Below are 27289 nucleotides of genomic sequence, written 5' to 3'. Positions count from 1 at the left end.
TACTGAGATTTGGGAAAATTCATGGCATCCGTCTTCGGCCAGAAATTTTGCGATTAAAGGGTCAAAGTTTAACGATTTGACATTAGAGAACTCTACCAGACTCCTGTGATAATTTTTGGTCTACACACTTGAAATTCTAGATAAAGGCTCCTTAATAAGTTGATTTTAGCCCAAAACAATAAATTTTAAGGGCCATAATAGGGGTCAAAGTTAAAAAAATTGACCGCTTTTTTTTTTGCTCAACATACAGCTCCAAATACCCGGGCAATGCCGGCACCCATGCTAGTATATATATATATAAAAGTGAAAGTGTATGTGTGTGTGTGTCTGTCTGTGTACATTTCCCTGCACAATATCTCTGTGTATTTTCCGTCTACAGACTCGAAATTTGGTATACATGGCACTGAGATTTGGAAAAATCTTTATGATCGGGTTTCGGCCAGAAATCGTGCTGATGAGGGGTCAAAGTGCAACGATTTCACCTTTGAGAACTCCTATAAATCCTTCGACAATTTTCGGTCTAAACACTTGAAATCTTTGATATAGCTTACTTGAACAATAAATATTAAGGGGTCATAATCGGGGTCAAATTAAACACACCTCCAAACATCCGGGCAAGACCGGCCTGAAATGCTAGTATATCTATACAAGTGAAAATGCCTGTGTGTGTGTGCGTCTGTCTGTGTATATTTCCCTACCAAATAACTCCGTCAATTTTCGGTCTACAGACTGGACATTTTACATAAGGAGTATTGAGATTTGGGGGAATCTTTGTAATCGATTTTCGGCCAGAAATTTGGCTGTTAAGGGTCAAAGTTCAACGATTTTACGTTTGAGAAATCTACAAAACTCCCCCGATAATTTTGGGTCTACACTCTTTAAATTTTAGATATAGCTTTCTTGGACATGGATGAAACTTTATAATCTGATTTTAGCCCAAAACAGTAAATGCTAAGGGGCCAAAGTTGTGGTCAAAGTAAAAAAAAAAATATTGACTTCTGTGGTCTCTACGAAATTACTCAGATAATCTTTGGTCTAAACATTTGCAACTGTACATAAGGGGTATTCAGATAGGGCAAGCTTTTTAATCGGTTTTTGGCCGAAATTTGGCTGCCAACGGGTCAAATATCAAAAGGGTTGAACTTTGCGATATGAGCCAATTTTGGGTCTAAACATTTTTAATTTTACATAAAACGCTATTCCGACATGCAGCAAGCTTTTTAATCAGTTTTGGGGCGAGAATTTCGCTGTCAAGAGTTCAAGTTGAAAAAGTTAACGTTTGCAGAATCTACCAAATTCCTCCCCCAATTTGTGGTCTAAACACTTGAACGTTTAGATGTAGGTTACTTGAATGCGATTAAACATTTTAATTTTTCTTTTGCCTCCTGTTCCCTTAACCTCACCCCTTTTTTATCCAAGTAAGATCTGTGACTTACTTGTAGTTTCATTAAATACTTTTATATGCGAAATCCAATCCTGCATTTTGCTAATTCCTGCCCTCTGATGAGAAGGAGAGTATTTCTTCGAAACTCCGCGGATTAAGGACTATCCACTTATCTTGTGTTTCCTTTTTTAAAATTAAATATGCTTTTAACTCTTTTTCAAGATGTATTTTAACATGTTTTATTAATCATTTGTTCATATTATAAGCTCTATTTCCTTTTCGGTTTTATTGAGCTTTTACATCTGGCTGAGTTTATTTTACTTGTAAATATTAACTTTTTAATATTTATAATATATTTTAAGTTTACCATTTTGATTACCTTGGTAAACTTATTGTAATTTTTATTATTATATATATATATATATATATATATGTGTGTGTGTGTGTGTGTGTGTGTGTGTGTGCGTGCGTACGTGTGTGTGTGTGTTTATGTAATATGATTAAAACCTAGATTCGTGTAGAAACTGTACCTGCAAAACTAAAATACAATAACTATAAATACAGAAAACAAAAACTTAGATTCATGTTTTTATCTTCTACTAAAAGCATACACACATTGAATGTTAAAGAATACAATTGAAAGAAGTGTGTTAGAAATGTGGTTTTATCGTTGAAAACTGTGCTAAGTTCGAATATTTATTTTTATGCAAATAAATGAACACAAATTGTGTAATGGTTCCCAAATTTACATATTGTTCCTCGATAACAATGTTATGTAATGTGTCTGTGCATAAGAAAATAAATTAAAAGTATTAAAAAAATGTGCTGGACAGAAAATATCATGTGTGGAAGTAGGGGAGGACGACAGTGGGAAATATACTTTGACAGTCTGAATACCTGGGCAACATAAAAATTATGAGAGACAGTGAATTCAGGAATGTCGCGAGAGATATGTTATAGAGAGTTACAGGAGACCAGTTGATGATTGTGATTATTATTATTATTATTATTATTATGATTATTATTATTATTATGATTCTTATTATTATTGTTATTATTATTGCTATTCTTATTGTTATTATTATTATTATAATTATTATTGTTATTATTATTATTATTATTGTTATTGTTATTATTATTGTTAGTATTATTGTTATTATTATTATTATTGTTATCATTATTATTGTTATTGTTATTATTATTGTTATTATTATTATTATTGTTATTATCATTATTATTATGATTGTTATTATTAATGTTATTAGTACTATTATTATTATTATGTTCTTTTATGGTTAAGAAAGTGTTATAATATGGAACTTTTCTTTAAAAATATAAGATCTTATATAAAATAATTTTCAGTCTAACCTTTTAGCTTGATCATATGTAATTGTATGTTACATATTTTATTTAATTACCCTTTTGATTTACCATTTAATTGATATTTAGTTATTATCATTTTTAGTTGTGTTATTATTATATTTATTCTTTTGTAGCATGGAATATTGTGTATTTTGTTTTTAAAACTATTGTATTAATTCTTTGTTTTCTGTTTTATAGTATTACTAGCATGGGTGCCAGGCCTTGCCCGGGCGTTTAGGGGGGTATGCTGAGCAAAAACAAAAAAAAAGGTAATTTTCATTTTAACTTTGACCACTATTATGACCCCTTAACATTTATTTTTTGGGTTCAAATAAAGTTACTAGGAAAGACCCATGTCCAAGGAACCTATATATAAAATTTCAAGTGTTTAGACCCCAAATTGTCGGAGGAGTTTGATAGCGTTCTCTAAGTTCAAATCGTTGAACTTAGACCACTTAACTGCCAAATTTCGGGCCGAAAACCGATCACATATATTTCCCAAAATCTCGGTACCCTGTATATAAAATTTCGAGTTTGTAGACCAAAGATTGACAGAGTTATTGCGTAGGGAAATGTACACACAAACACAGACAGACACACAGACACACATACCCGTTCACGTTTATAAATATATAGATAAGGTATACGTTTCATGCCCTTTTTTCTTTTTATCTTATTTGTTATCGTAAATCATCTCAACCAAAAATCATATTCCTCTTTTCTTATATATATGACATGTAATCATACTATTATGCAGTTTTGTAAATTAGTGTTTAAATTATATATTAATTCATTTGTATACCATTTATAGGCATTTCTCCAAATAAGTTGTTTTACATTTTTTAGCTCATAATTTTTATTTGCTTTATAATTATATAATATATTCGGTTAACGTTTAATCTTGTATTCCTAAATATAGATTTTATACTTGACGTATATTGCTCTTATTAACCTTTCTCTAAATAGATTGATTTGCTCATCTATAGACAAGGAACTTAATTTACTGAATTACCGTTGGCTGTTTGCACGCAGGTATTAATCTAATATTTAAATACTATATATAATAATCTTCTATAGTCATTATACGTCCATTTCACTAAGTAGATTATATTCGTCTTGTTGTAACCTTCATTACTTGATATAATGAAATATAAAATAATACAATAAAATGATTTTTTGTATCATCATTTTGATGTTGAAAATAAATGTCAAGTTTCAAGTTAATGGCGCATCTATGTACTAGTGCTGTCAGTTTTGTTACAAAAGCAGTTATCATCTCAGAATAACGCACTGATTGCTTGTTATTGCTACGTTTTTGTGCCTTAATATATAGTTTCTCTTGAACTACTTTAAAAGTTTTACCATTCGTTATATATATCTCTCTCTTTCTCTCTCTGTATATATATATATATATATATATATATATATATATATATATATATATATATATGTATATATATATATACCAAGTTACAAGTATTAAAGAGAAAACACTCATAAGTTTTACAAAATAAAGAAAAGCAAGATATATTTATTATTGATATAAACAAATTTACAAGATCGCGAGACTAAACATATAATTTATATATAAATTATATATTCATAACTTCTTTATCTGTAGAAGACAAACATTGATTTTTGTAAAAAAAAAGTTATATCCAAAAGAACATTTACCTTGATTTATTATTAAAAATATCTTGAGAAAAGCTTTAAAATAATTTTGATATAAGACTATAATAGGAATACTGTTTTATATTAAAACATTAATATACAATAATACACATTAATATTGATAATAATTATGAAGAATAATAAAAATAATATATAATATATACAGATATACAAATGTAGATTTATGGTCTTTATAACACATGATATATATGAAAGCTTATATATATATATATATATATATATATATATATATATATATATATAGGTGTATATCTATATGGTTATAGATGTGCATATATCTCAGCATACTAAAAGCTATAATTACTATAGTTTATCAAATTTTTCTATTTAAACTTATTAAAATATAAATATTTTGTTTAATTTATTAAAATATTTATTTGATTGATTTGATTCAATCAGTAAATATATATAAACAATCCATACATACGATACGATAAAATGTCTTTATATCATATGTGTCTATGTCCGTGTACATTTGTATATGTGTATGTAGGTCTGCACATATATAGGCTTATGCCTTATCCATGGATGTCTATATATATATATATATATGCCCGTATGGGCTGATATATGTAAATGTGTGTATGTATACATAATGTTCGATTGTAAGTGTGTATACACATATATGTCGTATGGGCTGATATATGTATATGTTTGTATGTGTATATAATGTTCGTGTGTGCGTTTGGATTCTAAATTCGGCAGGGGATGTGATGCGTCTAGTGTGTTAGGCATAAGTTAGTGTTAAGTTCATGCTTGCATGCCTTCTGGTTTCCAGCTAAAATCGCTGCTAACCTCATGATGAAAAGGAGGCAGCTACATATAAGTTTTCCCTGCCAGTACATAGCCTTTCCATTATCCAGATTCCTACGGTGCCTCCACGTTGGCCATACACGTTCACTGGATGCATGGCGACCCCATGCTAAACTTGTAGGAGATCTTGGAGTAGTAGGGGACCCCAGAAGCAGTGCGTTATTGCCAACCGATGTGCGGGCACGCCCTGGTACACTACCAAATTGTCTTTTGGGTGCCCTTCCTTGGATTAAGACTAGGGGAACAAACACCAAAATCAAACACCACTGCCTTGAGCGCCTTATCACAGCAAAAGGCTAAGAGAAAGGGACTCTGACATCAAAGGCGGCTGCTGCCTCGCAGTTTTCCTTAAAAGGCTATGAACCTCATCTAGAAAGAAAAAGCGTAGTAGCGGACACGATCGGGCGACTCTTACCTCACTGAGATTACTTTCGGTCAGAAGCTGCGGCCTCGTCTGCTTCCAGTCGTCACTGGTTCGCTCCACTGATCATGAGCATTGGAGGTTCAGAGGGTGTCCATCTGATGCGCAACAGATACTGCTCCTAAACTGCGTAAGCAAGTTGGAGCGCAGGTGGAAAGTCCTGTGGTGATGGAGTGAGACAACGCAGGGATAAAGCACTGAGACCCCAACTAGTCATTGTCAAGATTGACGGACTGCATGATGATGATGATATAATGGTCAATTGTGTGTAGGGATGCACACATATGCGTGCATACATATTTATTTGACCTGCATTTATATATATATATATATATATATATATATATATATATATATATATATATATATAGTATCGATGCGGTGTCTTTGTTTCTATGTATGTTCCTATGTGTATTCTACGTGTATATATGCATATGTGTGAACAATATACCTATTACACCGATAAATTAGGTATCCCATTATTTTCAATGTACCACTTACAATTTACTAAGCCTAAACTGCCAAGTTTTAATGAGTATACCTAGTTTACCATATATCACAAGAACACCCTTGATCCGTACTTTGCATAGAGGTTTAAATAATTTCACTGCCCCAGTCCTTACCATATATTTGTATTTATCGTTAACTAAAGAACCCTTATATTATAATTTTAATTACATACCTCCTAACATACATTCAATATTAAGAAACTAAATAACGCTTTAAAAAAATGTTTTAATTAAGTTCCTAAACAATACATCATATAATTTTTGAAAAGATTGTTAAACTGCGGATATTACAAGTAATCGTAGGTGAATTTTAAAAGTTTTTAGAAAATCCTTCCAGAAATGATTTAGATTAACATCATTATATAACAAAACTTTATCATTACGTCTAAATATTATGAAAACTAAATAAATATTGAAAACCCCACAAATACATTTATATCTATAGCAATGTTAAACACAATATATTTATGTACATTGAATTATCTGGGTGTGTCTATGCGGATATATCTGTATACATGCGTATTTGTATGCGTATATATATATATGTACATATATATATGTACATATATATAAGAGGCGGATGTAGTTTACTTGAAGCATTCTATAGTATGTAGCTAAATAGAATTGTAGAAGGTGGTACAATGCAGAGGTAACGGAAAGAGAGAGGTTCACCTGCTTCAGCTTGTGTCTTTCTGTTACCTCTGCATTGCACTGCCTTCTACAATTCTATTTATATATATATATATACATATATATATTTATATATATTTATAAGGAAACAAAATAAAAGCGAGTATAACTACTCTTGAATAAGACTAAATATTCCCACTTATTAACTATAAATTAAATTATAAATATCCAATCCGATACAAATACAAATAAGTTCAACGTTAATTTCAAAACAATAAATACAAATAAAAATAATAAAAAATAAAAATAAATAAATAAAAAATTGAACAGAAGGCGTCGCATCTTTTATTGACAGACTAGATATCCCAATTTAGTTAAACTTTTTTTCTGTAGTTGAAACACTTGTAAATGACCTGAATTGAATATTTCCTACCCTTGTCTGTAACAATTTTCCCACACTGTTTTCACATCTTCTCATATTATATTAGCCCCTCTTTCCTACCACTTTCGTTAATCTTTTCCCTTAACCAACCTTTTTAACCCTTTCTCCTTCTTTTAACACTTCCTCTTTCTTTTAACAGAAACTTGATTTTGTAATTAATTGAAACCCATAAGAACTTTAATTTTCATTATTGCCACTCATGGTAATAGTTCTCTCCTTAAAATTTGAAAAGGTCTGAATCTTTTTAAATTTTGTATTTTTATTTTTTACATGGAGACTACAACTTATCAAGGCCCGGAAACCACTCGCGGATAAAGAATATTGCGTGTACAGTAATCAATGGGATAGTATCGTAGTAATCATTAGTATTGGAAATTTGATAAAGTGTCTTACTTAAGTTGGCGGTCTGTCAGGAATTTGTTTATGTTAAACTTGAAGAAATCCAAGTTGTAGTCAGGTGGGAAACAGGCAGACGGAAGAGAGTTCCACAGCCTGCACTTCTAAGAAAGAAGTTCTGCTCATGGAATCTACGCTTGGATTATGACACAGATAAAGGGTGTGGGACATTAATGATAGTCGCGTCAGCCAGACGGTTTTTTTCCGTGAAATTGGCGAGGGGAACCGGAGATTGGAGCTCAGACGAGCACCTGCCATGAAAATAACAATAAAACAAAGACAGGCCAACAACGTCTTTTCAGTGGGAGAGAGGCTGCAGGGAAGAGAAAAGGGACCCCCCCACTAAGCCACGAAGTCTATTTTGTACTCTGTCAAGACAGGATAGGTTGTTTTAAGCGGCTCCTGTCCAGATGTGGCAGCAGTACTCTATCCTTGAACGTGCTTGGCTTTTGTACAGATAAAAAATTGCATCAGTAGTGAGATATCTTCTGGAGCGGTAGAAGGATACCACCATACTCCCGGCGACCTCGGTAACAGACCTGATGTACGTGTTCCATTTAAGATCAGGAGTAAAGGTCAAACCCAGAAGTTTGTCAAAACATTTTTTTGGCTGATTAAATCAAATATGATTGAAACGGTCTGCACACCATAGCAGGATATGACTGTACTTACACACACCCACACACACACACACACACACACATATATATATATAAATATATATATATATATATATATATATATATGCATGTATATAGGTACAATCAGGATTACACACCAGTTTCCGCCAGATTATCGAAGTTAAGCAACGTTGAGCCTGGCTAGTATCAGAAGGGTGATCATCATTTTTGAAGGCTAGGTGCCGTGTGTAACGTTACGAGTCGTAGAAATGTCCAGGTTTGTGTCTGGAGGTGAATTGATTAACTGGGAGAAATGCACCCCTAATCTTTATTAGGATATGCATCTAGGAGAAGGTAACTCTGATGTAAAAATGTGATGTAAACGTAACTCTGCTTTGTACTGTGTGCATTTTCTGCTAGCCGTCATTATATATATATATATATATATATATATATATATATATATATATATATATATATATACCCTCCCGTCCCGTCGATTTCGATGTATGAGTTTCCGTCACAAAAATAAAATTGTTCGTAAATCCCCACGGATTATTATTCTGATCGCTTTGTGTAGATCCAACAACCCTTTGTCTGTTACTGATAATCCCTGTCGGTGAAGATGACTGCCACAAGACAATGCATACACTGGCGGTTGGATTTCGATCCTAGCTTGAGGTAGTTACCTGTCTAGCCGCACTGATAAGCTGTGATACAGCGGAACTGTACTGCATATGGAGGACTATATATATATATATATATATATACACACACATGCACACACACTAACGTGCGCGCACACACACATACACACACGCACGCACACACACTCATATATATATATATATATATATATATATATATATATATATATATATATATAGTAAGTTATAAAGTATATATGGCGATTAAGCTACACAGAATATTCTGCGTTTCATCCCCGCTAGGATGTCTCAGCCTGAGGAATCCTAGCGTGGATGAAACGCGGAATATTCTGTGTAGCTTAATCGCCATATATATTTTATAACTTACTACCTAGCTTTACATACGTATTGAGCACTGCTGAAGTAAATACTTAAAAGTTTACGCGTAAATTTATACTTTCGTATATAAATTTATATGAGTGAACGAAGTAGTTATATATATATATATATATATATATATATATATATGTATATATATATATATATATATATATATATATATATATGCGGGTGCGCGTCTGTGTTTATGTTCCTGTGTGCGAAATGGTATGTCCCTATAACAGATATATAATATGCGAAATGTGAGGAAATATTTTATTTTATCAAACACGTGATATGTCTCTGACGTAATTTCCCTTCCGTCTAGAATAATGTGAGTGTGATTTTTATTAAAAAAATAAACCAATGACATTTCATAACCTTTGAAAATAACATTTGTCGTTAAAGATGTTAAATTACATCGTTAAAATATGAAACTTTTAAAAGAGAAAAAAAGTGAAAGACGTCTTCATCTTAAGTTGACGAACACAGAATTGTCGATAAAAAAGTTCGCGAATCGATGAGCCGTTAATCGATTAAGTAGAGAGTTGTATAAAACAAAAAAAAATGGGAATGAGAACGAGCATTGATGGAGGAAAACATTCCAAAATAAAAATGTGAAAAAAAAAAAGCTGAAAGATTTATGAAATAAGGAGGGTGGTAATACAACGCAATATTATAATAACTCATTTTGCATGAACTATTCAAGTCAGTTAGAAAGAAATGTAAGTAAGGAATATTACAAATATATTTCCGAAATTGTTTATAAATTATAAATGTTAAAATTTAATCTTTAGAATAATAGATCTATTTACATAATTAAAAATAATTGTAATTGTTCCATTTCTACAAAACGTTGTGTATATAAACTATATCTAAATATAGTATGTTCTTATTAGGTAATTTGGACAACTTAAAATAACCAGGTTTTACTTTTCTGTTACAGCAGGCAATGGGACTTAACTTCGTATTTATTTATTTTAATGATTAAGATAATGAGTACTTATAAGTTTTCTTAATATATATTTACAACGGTTTAACTTGTTCACGTACTGATCTATTTAAAGTCAAGTCTACGAGTCTAGTTCTTAATTCCACTATGAATTAATTACACAATGTCAAACGTAAATCAAATTTGCATATGCGTGATTTATATGTTGTTAAATCACAATTTGGATAGAGAAATATAAAAGTATGCCGCTTTAGCAAACTATATATTATAAAATGTACAACACGACAATAAGATTTAAAGATTAAATAAACTAAGAATAATATTTATTACACGACGACGATTAATTAGTTTATGAGGGGAATGGCGAATTAAACTAATACGATGTCCTGAAGAGGAATATACCCCCTCGAAATTAGTAAACGGCATAAAAGACAAAAGGGTTAAATGAAACGCGAATTTTATTTGAAATTCATGCATCATACCGCCTGAAGATCGCAGAAACACGTGAAAATATGGCATTTCATATAAAGAAAACAATAGTTAAAATACTATGTATATATGCTAGTGTACAGTTTTCTATTTGGGTGAGAAACACGAAAATGTTAATTTAATTTGAATTCAATCACAGATTAAAAATGAGGAACAATAAATTGTTCTTGAATAACGAAAAACAATGCGATTTTTTTTATTTGATAAGACCTGTATAGATTATTAATTTTTACGTGTAAAACTTATTGTTATCTCATCTGTTTAGTTGTTTATGAAATGAACCGACATGTTATAATAAGTACTGATTTTTAAGTTATACTTTCCAATTGCATAAAAAGTGGTTATCAGTTTTGCACACTCTTCATTGCCAATTACCTGTTTACATCATATCGGCTCGAGCAGCAAGAATCAATCAAACTGTAGAGGCTTAAGAAATGATTGATCTACGCATGTTTGTGGTGTAAAAACATAATTATATAACAATTTTAGACATTTATATATGAGGGCATCATATAAACGTCACGGTTCTTCTTCCTTTGCTCTTATGTTTCTAGGTTTTCTCTGTGTTAGGTACTTATTTTTTTTAAGAACGCTTTTAGAAAGACGTGGCTTTATATATTTCTTTTTTGTGATTCAGATACATTAAACAATTAGAAAGTGATTGGCTTACTATTATACGTAAGAACCCATATATAGAATGCGATAAATCGGTGATGAAAATGAATTACGTATCCGCTTCATTACAAATTTCAATCAATTAAATTATTAAAAAACACATTTTAAATGTTTTTAATCACTGGAATAAGAGATATATGAAGTATTATTAAAGTATATGAGAAAACCCCTTTGTAACACACGAACACACACACACATACACACACACACACACATATATATATTATGAGAACAATTTAAATAATTAGAAGTCCATATATATATACATATATATGTACGTATATATATGTATATATACATATGCATATATATATATAAATATATATATATATATATATATATATATATATATATATATATATATATATATATATATATATATAAATCAGAATAATGTAACGCAATAGATCTACTGGTATGGAGATCTAGTGATTGGATATGAAATTCAATATTCTTTTCATTTTGAACCATTATATAGATTCCCTTACTCTACGATTTAAAAACTGAGAAAGCTTTCGTTATGATTTTCTTCATTATTTTATTCAGCAAATTAGGTATAAACCATTATAGCATTAGCTAATATTTTCTCCTAATAGCACATGAGTACACATCAAAAACCTATAGGTTAAGGAGATATACTTATTGAAATGTATTCTTTTGTATTGAATATAATACAAATTCTAGATTTGAAATTTAACCGTTTCACGTCATAAATTATAAATTACTAAATTATGAGAATATATATATTTATATGCATATATATATACATATATACATACATGTATATATTTATATATATATATATATGTTGACTTCTAATTATTAAAACTATTTATACGGATTACAGCATACGACTCTACCAAATATATTTTAGAACATTTGGCATAGGATTTATTCTATGAGAAAGAATGTAATGCAATACTCGTTTAGTACCTTAATTTCTTGATGATGAGTTTATTAAGTAACATTAATTTCAAACAAAATACAATAAAAACGACACGAAAAATATTATCTCCTATCAAAACAAAAGTAAAACACTAAGCATATATTTAATGGTACAAACCCCGTAAAAATCTAAATCATGTGCAAACAAATGTGCATATAATATTACATAGAATAAGTCCAGAAATCCCTTAGTGCTGAAAACGATACAGATACAAACGGAGACAGTAAAAGAGAGCAGCACGAAGCGTAATTACAATCGATGAAGAAGAAGCAGAAGGACATTAAGAAGCATTTATAATAATCAATGCATTCAAAGTGTGCTGCGGTTTAATGATTTTTTTCTGAATTTTGAAACTATGAAGTTACAAATCTAGAGTGCGTGTATGAAATAGATCAGATCGAAATGACAAACCATAAAGGTCGCACATTTAAGACAGATTTACACACAGGAATAAGTACTGACCTCATTTAACGTTAACTTAAGTGCAAACATCGACCATGGTAACTGATAAATCAAACACTTCCTCAGAGAAATCTTAGACTAAAACAATGAAAGTCAGTATTTCCGTAAGTTTCCTTGAAATATTATTTAATGTGAACATTGTAAAATTCTCAAAGCTTTACCATTTCCAATTTTTGTATGCAATAAGCACCAACAGAAATTACGTCCTAACGGAGTCAGATCCGATTATTGATTGATAATTCGGAGCCAATCTCAGAATATACCGAGGCTGTTTACAATCTTATAAGCAAAGAACATTCTAAGATAATCATAATCATCACCGGTCACGCTGTTTTAGCAGCGTCGGCGACCACGGCTCTCTAAATTATGAAGCCGTAGTAATTTTTTTAGGGAAAAGTAAAGACAGCAGGTTCTCGTTGCTATCCATCATGATTCCGGGCTGCATCCCACCCCCTTAATACCAATAGAAATTTCTACAGCACAGTACATACAGCACATATCCTTCCTAAACACACCTCCTAATAGTCAGGGTTTTCGTTTCTTAACGTCAATTATATGGCGAGAACTGACGTGTCAATGTGATTGTGCCTGTCGCAAGCAAGATACAAGGCGACAATGGTTATGCTTATATTTTATAAATGTGCTTGCACCAAAAAAATATGCTGAAAAAGAGAAGGTTATTCTAAAATGTTAAGTGCTTCGGAAATCTTTGATAGTGACTCGATATTTTTTCTTGGTACCTTGAACAGACACTTTAATAACTAAAATCATCTCGATGCTCATTTTTTACATTTATATTTATTTATTTTATTTATATTTACTCGTGTTAGATGATAAAAACATTAAAGTGTGTTTACATTTTTTCAGCTATTTTGTACAATGATTGAATTACAGTTCTCTGAGTGGTTCATCAGGAATTTTAGCCGGTCTATAATTTTCCTTCCTTTCTATCTCTTATCCTCGCTATCTCTTATATATATATATATATATATATATATATATATATATATATATATATATATAATATAAAGCTGAATGTCTGTGTGGGTATGTGTGTGAGTGTGTGTGTGTGTGTCTGGTCACGAACAGACTCCTATATGGCTGACTATTTTAAAAAATTGATTACATATAATGATAGAAGATGTATCGGGACACAGGAATGGGTATGTTTGACCTGGCAGAACGGTGGTACATTAAAATTGTGGGGTCTGCGTTCGCGCCTGGTCCACAAAGTATGGAAACAAAAAATGTAAAAATTAAAAAAGACGTTTATAAGTGTTTATATATATATATATATATATATATATATATATATATATATATATATATATATATATATATATATATATATATATGTACATAAGAATACTTTGATAAGTATGTTTTAAATTAAATAGAGAGAGTATAATAAAATTGTGGGGTCTGCATTCACGCCTGGCCTCCATAGAATGGAAATAGGCACACACTTTAATAAAGAATTTCCATATCTATCTGCGTAAGTATACTTTGATAATTATGTTTCAGTTTGAAGAAATATTGTATGATAAAATTATGGGGTTGTTCGTTCGCGCCTGACCTCCATGGAATGGAAATATGTCACAAAGTTTAACAAGGATGTTTAATATAGATCCACATAATATTGTGATAAGTGTTTCAGTGTGAACAAGTATGGTATAAAATTATGGGGTTTACCTATTTTATTTTTACTCTCATCATATTTTGATTTGATTTTGATACCCCCAAATACGAAGCTATCTCTTTACAACCCTTCCTTTTCATAACCTGTCATACTTTAATACATCATAGTCCATTTTCTGTAGGCTGCTTTTGAATCCGGATATTTCTACTCTTACTAGAAAAAATCTAGCGAAATAACATTTGTTTAACATTTTTTTTATTTGCACGCATTTTTACCTAGCAAAAAAATCCGTCGCTTCAAATATCGGACGAATTCGTATAGGAAACTTTTATTTTATTTATTTTTAACGCTATTTGCCTTTTACAAAAAATGACTTAATTCTTTATATGTTTGATAAGCACAAATGACGTACGCGAATAATTATTGTTCACAGTCTGTCTCTTTATCTCTTGACAAAGTCAAGTGTGTTTTTTTCAAATCCCAGATGTTATCTAAATGAAGATAAACTGCCCGGTGTTTGTTAGTTGGTTTTGGACATTTAGCTTTGCAGAAGAAAATTCTTAATGTAGGAAATATGGCTTCTGGTGAAAAAAAAAATGAACAATTTTCAGTTTCTAAAAAACTTCGCACGTGTGTTCAATTATTAAATGATTGACAACATTCGCGTGTTTTTCGCTGTAGATTTCGGTAGCAAGTTTTCCCTCGTCGTCAAACTACTATTGTAGTAATTAATTCGCTATTAATCCTTGCGTATGCAAATATCTGTTGAAATGACGAAGGATTTCTGGCGTAAACATTTTACGAATCTTTATTCCAATCACTTATGGTGATTCTCTGCAATGACGGTCGTTTTGATTCCTTGTCGTTAATCTGTTGTGTCGTAGAACAACAGTGAAAATTAGAATAATCAAGTTGAGGTTCGGTTAAGGGACAAGAGTATTTACAATAATGTACAAAGATAGGAAAGCGTGTTTAACTGCTGGTCACTCGGTTCGCAGTTGAAGTACAGTCGCATCTCTCTCACCGGTGTTGGAATTACTAGCGCTATTTATAGTGCTAATCGGTTTAAATTCCTCTGTTCAAGGAAGGCTAGTATAACAGTAAGAAATACTACTTATACGATGGGATTTTTTCGATTTAAGATACTTTTAAAATTAATGTCTGTAAAAAGACATATCTAAGAACACTGACAGAAATATATATTATGGTCGTGTGAATTTTTCAAAAGATAGGCTCAGCTGTTTCGGAATCTATAAGAAAAGAACTCCTGCACACATAAATTACATTTATATAATAGTAAATATATACGTTTTATGAATTCAGTTAATTTTCTAAAAAAAGAAGAACCAATAAAGGGTTTAACCTTCCTCTAGCTATCATGAACAGATATTGAAACATTTGGGTTTCTCTTGCAAAGCGAAAGTATATGTTAATATTAAAATTACATTAATACAAAAAAAAAATAACGGACTTTTGATTATCTCAGTTAGTTTATTTAAAGTAAGTACAGCTTACTGTATTCGTAAGGTTTGTTGCAACTATTTAACAACGTTCCTATTTTGCCTTACATTTTTATAAGAAAGAGATAGCCACACGAATAATTTTTAATATTTGATACAAAGCATGTTTCGTTCACATAATTTGCGATTCCATAACATTTTCTAATTTATCAACGTAAAACTAACGTTTGTTTGTTTTAACCCCTTGTAAATAAATAAAAAAAACTATTTTTAAAATTTAATTTCAGTTTCTCTGTAATATGAAATAATAATGCATTATGTGATTAGATATTATAACTGTATTTATTAAATCGATCTTCTTCTTAAATCTAAACTATTTTAAATAAGTAAATAAACGCTGCAAATTTTCTCAGGATATGACAAGTGATAATACATAGAAACTAAACATATTGCTGTTTGTCATAAACTGGGTTTTCAGTGTATATAAATTCTTCTAAGAAACTGATTCCCATAAAATTTACAGAAAATACATGAAAAAATATATACAACCAGTCCAAAACAATGTTGAAAGAAAAGGCTGGTGAAAAACTAAAGAATATAGTTAATTAAAAATATTTTTCTTGAATTCAAATGAATTGCGGCCATATTATCTATTCTCTATCACTCAGCATTATCTCAGAAAATAAAAATCGCTCTTGTTAGTTTCATTGAAACAGAAGAACAGCTGATAATTACAAGATTAATGTAAACTAGTGGTGCCTGGGGAAATCCAAAGGTGATATCTTCCAGATGTAATATATTGCTGCTGGACAATCAGCGGGAATGGAGACCTTGCGATATTATTGTAGCCTTTTTTGTTAAAACTCTTGACGTATTTATCTAAGTCATCCGGTTAATATAGTGTCACAGTATATATAGTTTTTACCGTTTATCTCTAATATCTTTATAACACTCTGTGACATATATCCCTTTTCATGGACGTCTGTGTGGACGGAAACTCCACGTTATTATTATATTATCTTTATACAGAAACGATACTACTTTTAGAACATAGCCAAAAGACCAATAATGGGTTATTTAAGTTTCACGTACAACCTAAAATCAAAATCATTTTATAATTATTTTTATATTGGGTCTTTTGTGATTTGGAAATGATCTTTATTAAAAAAGAGAATATACATGATAAACTCCTACGAACATTAAATCAGCGTATCTATATACAAAGTTTATGTTAGTAGCAGGTTATACCATTTTATCTTGCTGTTTCATTAATAAGATTTCCTGATCGAATAATATATGATCTGAAAACTGTCACACACGTACGTAATACGTTAAAGGAACTACAGTATTAATATATAAATAAATTGCCCTTTGTCACTGGAAAACAACACATTTTATAATTTTAAGTGTTTTTGGAAGTTTTAAAGATTATGCATACGTTTTTTTATGAATTAAATCGAACTATTTTAAGAAGTGCCGAAGAAAAATTGTTGCAATTTTAGACAATGTATTGATTTTTGTTAGAATAAAGATCAATCATGTTATTGAATTGTAAGATGGGGATCGATCAGTTTTGTTATTTAAGAAGCCGCGTCCGTCTTATGCTTACAGCATTTTTCTCGATAAAACATAGGCATTTATCTATATGTATCTTAATGGACTGGAGAATTAGTGCAACGTCTTACACGGAAGCTTTTACATTATAACGGAAATGGAATGCTTTCTAAGAGATCTGTCATCCCACGTATTAGTCATTAAGTAAATTTAAGTTCAAAGTCACACCCTTCTGTAGATAAAAGGGTTTATCCTCAGTTTGGGCGATACTTAAACGATAATTGCAAATTGATTAAGATTTCTACCCGGTTTCTACCCGATGCTAGATCATGATAATAAGATTAAAGGCATGCTTTCGTGAAAGTCTTGAAACATATTTTAAAGTTTTAGTAAAAATTCCCGACTTCAAAAATAACCAGGTGAAGAAGGCCGGATATTATATTTGCCAAAAAGTTATAAAAACAAAATCTCAAATAGGGAGAGTTTTCCAAATAATGCACTCATACAACATTTAATCATTTTAAATAATTTTGTACTAAAATGTGTACCCGTGAAGTATATAGTTAAACCTATATACTCGAGATCTAAGTACAGTACATCAATTCGTAATACTTCTCTCTTATTATTTTACAACAAATGTTCGACTGAACTCCAATCTGTTGTCCTCCCTTTCCCAAATCTCATGAAAACACTCTTCTTTCTGAAACAACTCTCAATAATTTTCCCCCAGCTTGCCTAAACATAAACATTGATACCACGAGCAAAGATTTTTCCTTAACTGCACGCCTGCTTTCTAGCTGACTTGAACATATTCGTTATTCAAGTTCAACGTAAACAAATTTTTGATGAGCCGTCATTCAATTGAATTAATATAATTTATCAAATTTCCTCTAACGATTACTAAAATATTGTTCCATTGACTACCGTACACTCGTTGTGAACTGATAGTTTATTCCATCCCAAAGCGGGAGTTACTATTTCAATCACAGAGGGTTTTTTTCTGTATTAACAACTAATCTAAAAATGATGTAAGCTATTTTTTTTTTTCATTTTTTCAGCAAGGATGCGTGATCAACCAAACGCAGATTTTATGTTGAGGATGTTAATATGAAAATACGTAAACTGTACTCGTCAACAAAAAAATGACGTGTATTAAAACTTATTCATTTTGTAAAAAAGTTTATAGTTTAAGAGATTTGAATGTCACTCTGCGATTGCGTAGTATATCTGAAATGATTTAGTGTCCTTAGTTGGTGAAAATATAGTGAAGTTCATAGGAAATCGAACAGTGTATAAAACAGTTAAATAGTTTTGATCACGAATAAATTTTTCAACGTATAATTTATAATAAACTAACAGATGATAAAAATCTTGTTGGCGCGCTTAAAATCGAGGCTCGCATAGAGTGTTGAACAGGAACTGCTGGTGTATTGTTCAAAACACTTGCCAAGCAAATTTTAAAATCAGAAATGACCTCTATGTCAGTAAACGTTTCTGTGTTTCTTATGAAAAACAAACTCTAAACACAGTAATCCATGACATTTATGTTCGGATATTCTAAGGGTCAAACCATCGGTGTAATGGAATTAAAAGTACACCATAAGTCTATGAATGCCCCCTATTTTGAGCAAGTCTCTCCTTTTTTAATGTTATCGGTTTGCGGAATATGGAATCATGGAAATGGATGGTAATTACTCGATATAAAATAAATTTAACGTTGAGAGAGGGTTGAACACATCAAAGATTACAGCGATGAGGAAGAAGTGAAATAGAACCCCCAAAATAAACAAATAAAGAAAAGTGTTATTTAAACGAATGCCATCGTGCTAATTTATCTAAAAAGTAAGCATGATCTATTTTATTCAATTGATTTAATGTAAATAGAATGGCAATATAGTCAATGAAAATAAACTTATTTTATGTCAAGGATGACTTTCTCATGTTTTACATATAACCACATAATTCAGATTTACTCATGATGTTCTACCTCCTGAGAAGTCAGTGTCTCGAACAAAGACTTCAAAAACGATATCCTATCCGGAATGGATGATGTCTACTACTGGTAGACCATACATAGCTATCGTTTTGTGTTATTCGAAAGTGGGCATAACACTTAATATCAAGTTTTTTTTCATCATATATCATTCAAGAAGATGTTTACTTAATATTGCCTAATAAACGTCGAGTGAATGTGATGATTGACATCCGCAGCTAAAGCTACTACTTCCAAGAAATATGAGATTCGAAATGTTTAGCGATTTTGTGTAAAACCCCAGAAACAAAACAGAAATAAGAAAACGAAAACAATAACATTTTGGTTAGAGGATTAATTATGCTTGCACATTTACTATAAGCTGCGCCAGAGATTTCCGGCGATTCTAACTTTAAAATTCTTAACTAATGTGTATAACTTAACGTAAGTCTGAGAAGCAAGGTAGTAAAATTAGACTTAATCGTCTGAATAACAGACCCTCCTCAACATTAAAATAATGAAACATGAAACAGCAATAAGTCTACCATAGAATAGAATGTGTTTAAATGTCTTAACATGCAAAAATAATCCAAAAATCAGAATCAATTTTATAGTTAATAGATCATTTACTCTAAATTCTCATTTGTCCTTTCTTAGCTTTATTCAACAAATTATATAACTGTTCACGAGTAACCGCATTAAAACATAATATAATCTTTTATAAAGATCATTTACTAAACGTTTCAAGGTACCAATCCAAATTAGCATACTAGTTACTTTTCATGAAGTACCGCACTGCACTTATGCTAGCCAGTATAATTTTTGGCAAGAGAGAAAATTATTGGGTTTTTTTATTATGCTTACCTGGAGCGTTTTAACAATGCGCCCAAAAGCTGTCACCTGGTAGGTCTCATCCTGACTCGTTTTGTCTTCAATCCGAACGATCTCCGAGTTGGTATCATCGTCCGTCCGGATTGAAGTCTGTGAGCTCAATCCACCATTTTCGATGACTTCGAGCTCGTCGTCTGACGGAGGCTTCCCCGTGAGCCGTTCATCCGATCTGCTAGTCGAAGCCATTTGCATTCATCGGAGCGACTTCCTGCAATATAAAAAACACGAGAGATGAGAAGACTTTATACATAGATAGTATATGCGCATATTTATTTAGCTTAATCAACATAAAAAGAATCAAAACGGAAATTATCCTTCGGACATATGAGCAAAACTACCCATCTATACTATTGCAGATATGCGAAAGTCGAATTTCAGTCTGTATGGCTCGGCTATTTACGTTAACATCGGAAAGATTCCGAGTGAAAACAAAACAGTGTCAGAATCAAAACGTCGTGACACTATATAAGAGGAATGATAATGAAATATCAGGTAGAGCAAATAAAATGAAAGTCTAATAGGAGATGCTGGCGAAAAGGGAGTTAAGACGTAGCTTACAAAGTGTATAAGTACCAAAAAATGAAGTCAACTTCATAAAATCAATTCATAATTTCAATCTACATATCTGATTCATTTAAATGTGAATGGGAGTAATACATGGGTTATTTGGAATACTATTGCATTCTAAACCAGGATCTTCGTATATTTCAACTATATATATATATCATGTAGGGAAAATTAATGCGCAACCCGCGAATATTACTATTTCGAATTCAAACTAGTATTACACCATGTGTTGTAAGACATGAACGAGTTGAGAAACTGTAAAATTGAAATTATTGATTTCGGAAATTGTAATTTTACATTGCGATGATAACTAAGAATGATACTATTTTTTTTTAATGAATTCGACAAATCTGAAATTTTATTTCGATTTTCTATGAAGTGGGCTGATAATTTGATTCATCTGAATTATTCATAGTTATGTTTTAATCTTCGACGTAAATAGCAAAATCCTTCCACAAATGTAGCGTTTTACTTTCGCCAATGAATATGGGTGCACATTAATAATCATTTTTAAGAGGCATTTAGCTCAGTACAGTGAATAACCATAGAATGAAAAAAATATATTTTAGGCAGTTATCACTCCATGGCTAAGGAGTTCAACCTATAGATGATTAATTTCGAAAAGCATCACATGTGAAATTTCGGTTTCATCGATCAATCCGTTATTCGAATTACAATAGTTCAAATAATAGAAATCATTAAAATATAGTTTTAAACAAAAGCCCAATGTATCATTACGCTCATAGAATCGATTAGTCTGCACTGCAATAGAGCGGATTGAAATATAGTAGATCTAAATACTAGAACAGTTAATGAGTTCTTTCAAGTTGATGAAAAATATTTCATTTTTAAGCAACGATTAAGCATATTGGTAGACATAAATGCTATTAATGACCACATTGTATTACGTACTATGAGCTGAATAACGTGAAAATTAAAGTCATTGGCTTCAAAATTCTGTATAATTTTGTCAAACTATTTACAGATTTTTTTCGGGCATAGGAAATAATTATCAGATTCAATTGCACAATTCTTCGCGTAATGTTAGCTTATTCGGATATTTCGATCACTTCTGCTTCGTAAATAATAGTTGCGACCGGTAAATTTTATAAGATTGCGAACTCATAGTAGACAAGATTGTGACACGCCAGTCTAAATTTTTCAGATTTAGCCAGAGGAGTCTTAGCATTTTATATTACAATTTTTTATTGTGTTTCATTGTTTTAACAGGTGCTTATGTTTCATGGCATTTACTGAGTGGAATAAACAATAACAATAGAAATTTCAAGATGAGTGGCCGTTTTGTCTTTGTTGAAATATTTTCGAAGGTATAACGATCTCAATATGAACGTTTTTTTTAAGAAAATATGTCTAATATAAGTCACGTTCGTTTTTTTTTTAATATTATTTACTAGAAGTTCACATATAAAGCGTCTTGTTTGGCTGTTTAGTTGAGGGGAATGACCTGGGGATATAAAAAATACGGAATAGTAGATGTGCAATGTAAATAGAATATATTTTAAAAATATACAAGATGTCTTACAAAATGTAAATGAGCATCAGGTACCATTCGAGTAAATGTGTATGCAATGGAAAAGTCGCGATAAAACTCCATGCGTCATCTCGTTTGTTTGAATTGACTAGCTAATAAAGCCTGTGGACATGTTACCACACAACAGGGTTAACCGTCATCAGTTTCTCTATTTTATGCAAAGCCATCATTAATGGTAAATACATTGACGGTGGTAATATAAGGGCAATAATGAAATTCGAACTATGAGCAAGTGAAACCTAAAAACACTTATGTAGCGAAGCAGGGTTTCTATTGAAATTTCTCATGGAAAATTGCCTCTGAGGTAAAATACGATTACGTGATAATGAGATATTGGGCTGTTTTAGACTTTCCCATTGTTTGTATAAGTAGTAGTAAGATACAAGTTTGGATCTTATGTGTATGCGTTTGTGGTTTCGTTAAGGAAGTGTCATTGTGAAAGACGTTAACAGATGAATTAAGAGTTAAATTATAGGGGTTCAGCATATTATGCACCGACTGAAAAACTAAAAAAAAAATACGAAAGTTCAGTTGAAATTCGAGAAATATTTATTAACAGATAAAATAATATCTCACGATATATCCATATATATATATGTATATATATATACACACACAAATATGTATATATAAAAATATGAAAATATAGGTGTGAGTATGTGTATGTCTGTATATGCATATTCATTCCTGTACTGTTAATTTTTTTTAGAATTGAAGATATCGTAATTCGACACTCCTAACCTGCATTATATAAAACTAAATAAACTAAATATATCCACCTTACCTGTCTTTAAAATTAACAGCTGTGTTCTAAAACTTATATTTATTAACGAATGAATTATGTACACATGGCTATGTAAACTTATACACAGACATAACTCGACGAAAAGCTAGAGGAAGGTTTTTATTTTCGTTGTAAAAACATAATTAAATGCATAAATGGCAGTGTATTTATCAACATTAATTATATCCATTGACAATAGAAGATAAAGTGTCCGTATTATATAATCATTCAAATCCTCTCTAGAACTTTTTCTGGTTTAAAGTTATAAAAAGCTGGTATGTATGTAAGGAAGAAAGTGCATTTACATACTTATTTCAGTTTTTACCTTGTTTTTTATTAAAAAAAAATAAACGGCATCTGTCATCTAGCACCGTCTGCTTAAATGGATGTACATTTATCTGACATTACTCGAGTTGATTACACGAAAATATAGGGTCTTCCAAAAGTCGTGAACGCATTTGGATATTAAAATTCTATAAAAAAACTATTAAAGATATAAAAATCATGCCGATATATATATATATATATATATATATATATATAAAGTCCCCAGACGTACCACTTCATCGTACAGTATATCGATACACTAAGGCTGACTGGGATAGCTTCCGTACATTTATATCTGATCTACCTCTGCATTCCATATTTAAAAAGGATGTGTCCTCTATAGTATTAGACCTAACTGAATGGTTAATTGTAGGTATTGACCATTTCATCCCCTCTAAAAAGTTTCAGCAAAAACCTAACAGCCAGCCATGGTTCTCTCCAGAATGTGCTGCTGCCATTGCGCACAGAAATCACTTTTTCCACTGCTTCAAACGTAATAGATGTATGGAAACTAAAGCCGTTTTCAGGACTGCCAGCAACCATTGTAAGAAAGTAATAAGGAACGCAAGAGAGTTGTATGCTCAATCTGTTAAGTCCAAAGTAGCTGAGCAGCGTCTTGGTTCCCACCAGTTTTGGCAAATAGCAAACAGAATCCTGAACAGAAGCGTGTGCTCCATCCCAACTATTATCAATGGACCTGAGGTAATCTCGTCAGCATCAGACAAAGCCAAACTCTTTGTCAAGAACTTTGCAGCTAATTCTACCCTTTGCGACCAAGACCGCCAACCCCCAATATTTCCTCCTGTATCAGAAAACACGCTATGTGATATACGTATATCTGTACATGATGTTGCGAAGCTAATCAAAAACCTTGATTCCAGTAAAGCAACTGGCCCTGATGGTATTCCAATTATAGTACTCAAAAAACTTCAACCTGAACTAGCGCCCATACTTACAAAACTGTTTAAACGTTGTCTTAAGGAGAATAGTTTCCCATCTCCCTGGAAAATCTCATCAGTATGCCCTGTATTTAAGAATTCAGGTGATCGCTCATCCCCCTCTCAGTACAGGCCAATAAGTCTCCTGTGCGTCATGAGTAAGTTGCTAGAATCTGTGTTAAATACAGAAGTAATCAAACATCTCAACAAAAATAACCTTCTTAGTGACACTCAATATGGTTTCCGTTCTGCTAGATCTACAGCAGATGTCCTTACAGTTATATCGCATAGGATTAGCAAATCTCTCGACGGTGGCAATCTTTCTAGGGCAATTGCTCTTGACATATCTAAAGCCTTTGATAGGGTATGGCATAAAGGTTTACTTCATAAGATCGCTAGCTATGGTATAGCTGGAAAAGTATTCTCAATTATTAAATCATTTCTTTCTGATAGGTTCATAAGAGTAGTAGTTGAGGGGCAAAAATCAGAAGCTCACAGTATTAATGCCGGTGTCCCTCAGGGATCCATCCTGGGCCCAACTCTTTTCCTGATCTACATTAATGATCTTCCAAATCATATCCTTACATCATTTGTAGACATTTATGCTGACGACACTACCATTTATGGTACCACATCTAAGACAGTAAACGAGCAAGTACTCTCCAATTCTCTCTCCTCTGATCTTGAGCATGCAGTACAATGGGGAAAGGAGTGGCTGGTTACTTTTAATGCATCTAAAACCAAGCTTCTCTCTTTACATCATCAACATTTTAATCCACATTTGTCATCAATTGAAATGAATGGCTCTCGTCTTCAGGAGGCCTCAAGTTTTGACAAGCTTCTGGGCTTGACCATTACTCCTGATCTTAAATGGAACACGTATATCAAATCTGTTGCCAAGGCCGCTGGAAAAATGGTGGGATCTTTCTATCGATCCAGTAGATATCTCACTGCTGATGCTATTCTCTATCTATATAAGAGCCAGGTACGTCCAAGGATGGAATACTGTTGCCACATCTGGGCAGGAGCTGCTAGAAAGGACTTGTCCTGCCTTGATAGAGTTCAAAATAGACTTCGTAGCCTCGTAGGAGATGTCCTTTTCTCCTCCTTACAACCTCTATCTCACAGAAGAGATGTTGCGAGTTTGTCTCTGATGTATCGTTATTTTCATTGAAAGTGTTCAACTGAGCTTCAATCTATGGTCCCCCCTCGCCAAACTTTCACAAGAAACACTCGTCTAGCTGTAAACACTATCAATAATTTCCCCCACTCTTTATCTGTGCCTAAACCTAAACATAGATTCCATGAACAAAGCTTCTTTCTTAGAACTGCACGCCTGTGGAATTGTCTTCCGTTTTCCTGCTTTCCGGCTGACTACAATATGGTTGTGTTCAAGTCTAAGGTAAATAAGTTCTTGATGAGCCGTTCCATATAAGTTATTAAATTTACCAAATTTTCATTACTAATGATTACTATATTGACCAACTTCTACTGTACACTCTTTAACCCTTATCCTTGAGTGACCTCTGGGCCTTGATAATGTGGTGATGCCTTTGTAAAAAACAAAATATATATATATATATATATATATATATATGTGTGTGTGTGTGTGTGTGTGCATGTGTGTGAGTGTATAATATATACATATATATATATACATGTAACATATATATATTTATATATACATAGTCCTTTAAAGACTGTCGGAGCCCTGTATATATATATATATATATATATATATATATATATATATATATATATATATATATATATATATGTGTGTGTGTGTGTGTGTGTGTGTATACACACAGGGATCTTTCGGTAGTGAATAGACTATGGATACACACGAAGGAGTGCCTTCGTGTTAAATCTTTGTGGCAGGAGGTGAGCAATCCCCAACCACATCTCTTCTGAGTCGACATTGTTAAATACCCGTGGCAAGTGAAGTGCACTGGAAACAAATGCCAGGATAAGCCTAGAATTCCGAAATGGTTACTCATCTTCTACTAACCAGGGTTAACGTTACTTAACTTAAGTGATCCGAGGAGCCCCGGTGTGTCAACGCGATTATGCCGCGATTATTTATATATATATATATATATATATATATATATATATTCATCCACATACAGTACTGTTTCGCTGTTTCACAGCTCATCAGTGCGGCTAGACAGGCAACTACCTCAAGCCAGGATTAAAACCCGACCGTTTGTAGGATCCTAACCGTTACGCTATTGGCGGCTGCTTGAACGAGTAGTGAGTTTAACGATGTTTTGACATCGTCCGAAATACCTCCGCTCGATTTGGTTACACAAAGAGCGTCGCTTATATGCTAATGGTAATTCGTGTTTCACTTAATCATTCTTATTATTATTAATGTTTAACTTAATCAAGTTAACTTCAAAATCGTCTCATTTTTATTTAATATATCTAGTTCAGTAGATATGTGAAAATTTGGCTAAAACTTTTGGAACACACTGTATTTTCTGAGGAAATGCACCTATAAATCTGTGTACATATGCATTTAGTGTACGTTTCTTGTGTAATTCGCTGAAAACTCAAAATACAAAATATGTGTTTTATATGTTTTTTAGTCCCCCTCCCAGAAGCAGGTAAATTAGAATATGTCATAGGATCAGTTGTTGATAAAACAACAGTAATATGTAAGAAAATGGTGTGCTTGGGATATTACAATACATGCTTTATTCAGATATTAAGATTCTTGCTTCTATAATTGGCTGATAAAACACTCTAACCTCTTCCATTATCAGCAGTAGCAATTTATTC

General features: G+C 31.9%; 1 protein-coding gene across 1 annotated transcript in view; it reads right to left on the bottom strand.

Moving 5' to 3' along the window:
* Positions 1-20544, bottom strand: part of LOC145292925 (cyclic nucleotide-gated channel alpha-3-like) — a 485528-nt gene extending 464984 nt beyond the window's left edge. The window contains exon 1 of the mRNA XM_080139093.1: positions 20308-20544. Coding sequence (XP_079995219.1) covers positions 20308-20526 — 219 coding nt within the window. The 5' untranslated portion in view covers positions 20527-20544. The remainder of the gene's footprint in view (positions 1-20307) is intronic.
* Between the last annotated feature and the right edge of the window lie 6745 nt (positions 20545-27289).

This window comes from Euprymna scolopes, chromosome 14, assembly GCF_053919585.1.
Source record: "Euprymna scolopes isolate OS-2025 chromosome 14, ASM5391958v1, whole genome shotgun sequence".
Taxonomy (NCBI): domain Eukaryota; kingdom Metazoa; phylum Mollusca; class Cephalopoda; order Sepiida; family Sepiolidae; genus Euprymna; species Euprymna scolopes.
The sequence above is the reverse complement of the archived record's forward strand: the minus strand, read 5'-3'. Positions and strand labels throughout refer to the sequence as shown.